Genomic DNA, 5,199 nt, shown 5'->3' with positions numbered 1-5,199 from the left:
TGTGTCATCTTCTTCGTTAAATTTCTTTTTGTAGCTGCGCGTTCTAAGACACCCTGATCTAGCTTCAAAAAGTAGGGCACTGCCTCTTGAGTTATCATAGAAAAATTCTTTCCTGATCTGCCTTTTCCAGAATCGATATAGTTCTACACTATGTTTCTTTTCCATTGAATTCATCCAATTTTTAACTTCCGCGTTTTTAACCTGTCGTTTAATGCTCTTTCTTTCTCCGTCCTCATGACCGGCATACTTACTGGTTAGTTTTCTAGTTCTTTTCCGCCACTGTGAGTCAACGTTCTTTCTGTATAAATATTTAAATACCTTAGCTGCCCATCTGTTATCGTCCAATTTCCTCAGGCGTTCTTCATATAGTATTTTACTCTAACCCCCGAATGCAGAAATCTAACTTCACTCGAACTTGTATCGCGCTTGAACCTGACTACGGTAAGCCGACTTGAAGCATCAAGTCGACTTCAGGACCCCCAAGTTTGGTTTCGTGTTTCATAGACGCTCAACCTGACTTGCTTCGTCAAGTGAAGTGCGTGCTTGAACGCGAGGGCGCATTGCTCGTCTGGGGAAGAGAGTATTCAACATTCTATTATAATAACGCACGTTTTACTCGTATAAAACCACGCGTTTCGTTCAGCAATCATAAACAGGCACTAGGTGTAAGTGACTTCTGCAGAAAAATGCTAACAATAAAACCACATTTCAGTGCTACCGGCCGCTTTCGCCCGAATGACGTCTTTGGTTGGCAACGTGTCCCACATTGAGCCAATTCTAGTTGAGCCGTAGCCAGTTTTTTCTACGTTGTTTCTTTTCTGTTCACGTTGGCCTACTAGCAAGGCGTGTTTATCTACCTTACCACGTGAGCAGAAATCGCGAAATGTCGCAACACTGCGAAGACTCGGGCTCTCAGCGGAGACCAGCGCCTCGCTTCACGTTTGAAGAAAAAGAGCTCCTAACGGCGCTGGTGAAGGCGCATCAGCACATACTGGAGTGCAAGAAAACAGATGTGTCTTCTCTGGCGAAGAAAAACGAGGTTTGGAAAGAAGTTGCAAGAATTTTTGACAGTAACCACGGGGTGACCCGACGCGACCCTCACCAGCTCAAAAAATGCTGGAATAATATGAAGCAGAAGTCAAAGGAGGAGGATGCGAGGAAACGGAGGGATTGCCATAAGACAGGTGAGCGCAGCTTTCAGGCCGTTTACTAACGCTTGTTCCTGCATGTTTCGTGTGCCATGGATAAGGGCGCGATTATTCTACTTGGTCTGCGTAAGCAGCGTGTGCTGGAATGCATAGTTTTAGGAACGGTATAATAACGCGCAAATTGGCGCGTAATCACGCTTTCCGCGAAGTGTACCCTGCTGCGTTTACGAATGCAGATAAATGCAGCCTGCTTTCATCGTGTAAATAATGCGTAAGCAGTATCCTCTACAGCCTCCTTGTTTCATAAAAACTATGGAGAATGTTTACTACACTCGAGTCAGTGCGAAAGCACAGATTTCTGCTACATAGAAGACGATGAGCGGGCAGTACCATGCGATGGAGCGTTCGCGTCACGCCGGCAGCGAACAGACAACGGACGATTCGTACCGCTGACCTAGTTCAGACGGCGTCAACACTGGCGAACTTTATGTTCATGAGGAAACTAGCTGCGCGATTGAGAGTTGATTGGTACTATTGAAAATCCGGAAGGCTGTGCATAAAGCAACCTACCTTTACTCGTTCATGACACTATTGGGACTAGTGGCACAAAAATGGAGCGAAAACAACACCGGACGCATTGATGTGCCTTCGGTTGCTTTTGTATGGGACTTCATGAAAAAAACAGTATTTTAATGGCACATTTTACATCTATTAAAGCTAGGTTCCCTGTGTGCTATATGTTTTGTTTTCTTTTCAGGGGGAGGGCCAGCAGAGTGCGCTATAAGCCCGCAAACTGAACAAGTGCTGGCTGTTGCCAGCCACATTTCCACGCGTGCTGGCAATCAGACAGACTCGGACAGGGGCATTGACCTCTTGCCAGTGGCAAGTTTGCCTGTTGTTAGGCTCCTGCAGCCAATGGTCGATGGACCAGGCGATATGGAATACCACTATGCAGGTAGGGCACTTTGCATGGCAGTGTGCACTGTTGCAAGTGACGCTGCTTTAATTTTTTTATTGCCTTTAATCTACTGTGAGGATTATAGGGTTCAGCTACAGCAACACTGTTGCAAGCTGCTGTACACGGGGTTGGCTGAATGTTTGTGCAGATCAAGGCTGCATTGGTTGACAATGCAAAAGGATGACCTGCTCCAAGCTGCATGTTGTTGGACAGCACTCCGAAGGCATTCTGTCTTGGTGGTGCTCACGCATGTAAGTGGTGTGCTGTTTTTCTGTAGTGAAAGGAGGCGAGTCAACCGTCGGGCACTGATGTAGCAACCTTGTTCCGTGCTGCAACCTGAACTGCATTCATTATGACATTTTCACCTGCTTATTTCGTGTTTTTGAGCCCGGCTGGGCATTCCTGCATCTCTTTAAACGAATGTCAACTTTCATGCAGTTCCATTATGCATGCACTCCACATATTTTCATATTTGTGTGCACTTGTACATGGTAGTGCTTGAGGGATAAGCTAACAACATTCTCGTTCTGAATAATATTGCAGCTTGCCTCTGTTTAATGCTCCAAATACCTTTGGAATTTGGCTGCTAGTTTGAAAGCAAATTGTGTTTTGCATTGCAGAGGTTTTACTTGAGGAGTGTTTTCTGTAGCCCTGAATTTGGTTGCCTACAGATGTGCTTATTAGTGCAGACTGAAAAGTAGCACTAGTGGCAGCAGTGTGTACACAAACTGTGCAGTAATATTTATGGCGGTAGCATCAAAAATAAAAATTTGTTGCACAACACAGCATTCAATTGTCACTTGTACATACTTTATTTGTACAATGCACTATATTAAACAGAAAGGAAATTGTAATACTCGCTATAGGAATGGCACTGCCAATGTAATACAACCACAGTGCAACAGTTTGCAGTGACTGATTCGGGACTCCTATAATGAGACACGAGAAATAGCAGCTTTGTACAGTAGCTTACATACACCCATTATAGGCTGTTCCACAGGCTGCAGTATTCTTCACTTTTCTTGTATGCCCCACCTTAGCATTGGTATCGCATATATGTGGCTAAGGAGGTTGAAAGTAATTATAAGTAAACCTTTACAAAAAACACAGGACGGAAGAGAGAAACACACAAATGCTAAGTTGGAAATGTACAAAAATTTAAAAATAACGAAACCCACTGAAAGAACAAAAAGGTGCAAGCACAGAATTAAAGAATAACCACATGTGTAAAAACTCTGGGCCAGCACGACTATATTGGCAAATTATATATTAGCATATTAGCAGAAAAAACACAAAAGTGAGGCCATGAGGCTCAGAGCAAATTGCGAAGAATATAACAGACCAAAACAGAACACCTAAACCATGGCCCCAAGATGCAATGGCAGTTATTTGGTGCTGAGAAAGGCAACTGATGCCTCACTTACTTCTAAGGAACATTATAAAGGTTTCGTTATAATGTCTGTTTACTAACTGACCCAACAGTTTGCTCTATTGAGGTAGGAGGATAATGCATTGTTAGCTTAGATTTATTTTCCCACTAATTTTTACTTTTTGTTTATTACAGAGGAAGACTGGGAAGCTCCTCCTGTTGACGAGGAGCAGCCATCAACGGCTCCTGTTGGCCCAAGTGCGGCAGCTCCAGAAGCAACTCAGCAGGAGAGCGGTGCCTTTTGTACACCTGTAGAACCTGGCGATGCTCTCAGCACAGCTGCAGTTGCTTCTGGAGCTGACGCTTGCACTGCTGTTGAAGCAGTGGCCACTGGCGATGGTGGCAGGGCTCCGAGAGGGCGGATGGCCCTCTTGGAGAGGTCTCTGGCAGACGAGAATGATGTCAGAGCCTCTCTACTGCGAGAAGAGCATGCGGTGCGCCTCCAGCTGATGCGGGAGGACCACCAAAGTCTTCTCGAAGAACGTAGGGAGAAGAAAGTTTTGGACATTGAGGAAAAAAAACTAAAAATCGAAATTCTCCAAATCGAAAAAGAAATAAAACTAGAACAGCTTCGCAGGCTGCGAGAGGCACCAGAATAAAATAGTGCCTACAAGTGAAAGAAACTGGAATGCTGTCTGAATGCTTGCACGAATAGTATGTGGCAAATCCTCATAACGTCACTTCATTGGCACCCGTATGGTTTCAAGTACATGACTCAGTGGGAGGAATGGTACTCCTCCTCCTGCTGCTATGGCTACATGGTGCTTGTGGGTCTTTGTATTCAAACAGTAATTCGCGGAAGTATGCACTGCTGTATGCTACAAATCTGGCTGCTCTTGGAACGAAAATCCTCCCCTGGCACGGCTTGCAAAACCAATTGGTAGGGAAAATTTAGGCCACACTGGCAAAGGTTCCATGTAAGAAAAGTCGCAACAATCTCTGCTCATGGAAGAGTCAACACCATAAGTGCACAAAGGCCAACACTGCTCTCTCCTAGTTCTATTATCTATGCTGTGTCGCTTAACCTAAGGCCTCCTACACAAAAACCTAAACCCGTAAAGAACGTGGTTCCTCCTATGCTCTCTACTAGGTTGGCCCAGAGCTCGAGTCAATGCAATGCCACTATGCTGAAGTAATTTAATCCTTGAAAACATGGGCACCACATTCCTGCGACAACCTGCACAAGGCACGGAAAAGACTTAAAAGAAGCATACGTCACCAAGCACTTGCTGATGGCACTCATGTTCTGCTATTTTGAACCCCCAAAGCCTGTAACAATTTCAAGAGATGCGAGTTCTCCTCGAGTGGAATTGGTACTATTCCAAGAAGGTGGGCGCAACTGCAGCGAACGAGTACCTGCAGGTACAAATAAAAAAAACACTAGGCTACGTGTTTGCATGTGAATAATTTCACTAAAACACTTCTAAGCTAGAACTAACTGCATAGTCATATCACCAAGTGTTCATTGAACCACAAAACAAAATGTCGCAAAGACTACAGGGGTCATAAATTTTTTTTTCAGTGGTCCACCACGACTGTGACATAGGTCAAGGCAGCTAACAAACATCAGGTGCATTTGGCTCAAGAACAGACTGTTGAGTGCAACTACTTGCAGACAGATTGTGTAGCTTCTGCAAGAGCTACAGGAGTTCAGTGTACTACCA

The 5,199-nt window shown here is 44.7% G+C and overlaps 1 protein-coding gene across 1 annotated transcript; it reads left to right on the top strand.

The window, feature by feature from the left end:
• Window positions 1-871: 871 nt before the first annotated feature.
• LOC149337345 (uncharacterized) lies at window positions 872-4,388 on the top strand. Its single transcript, XM_089554865.1, has 3 exons — window positions 872-1,184; window positions 1,906-2,103; window positions 3,671-4,388. The coding sequence occupies exons 1-3, from the start codon at window positions 884-886 to the stop codon at window positions 4,132-4,134; spliced, it is 963 nt and encodes a 320-aa protein (XP_089410991.1). The 5' UTR covers window positions 872-883; the 3' UTR covers window positions 4,135-4,388.
• Window positions 4,389-5,199: the final 811 nt, after the last annotated feature.

Source organism: Amblyomma mixtum, chromosome 7 (genome assembly GCF_055824585.1).
Source record: "Amblyomma mixtum isolate Tamu chromosome 7, ASM5582458v1, whole genome shotgun sequence".
NCBI lineage: Eukaryota > Metazoa > Arthropoda > Arachnida > Ixodida > Ixodidae > Amblyomma > Amblyomma mixtum.
This window is presented reverse-complemented; position numbering and strand designations above follow the sequence as displayed.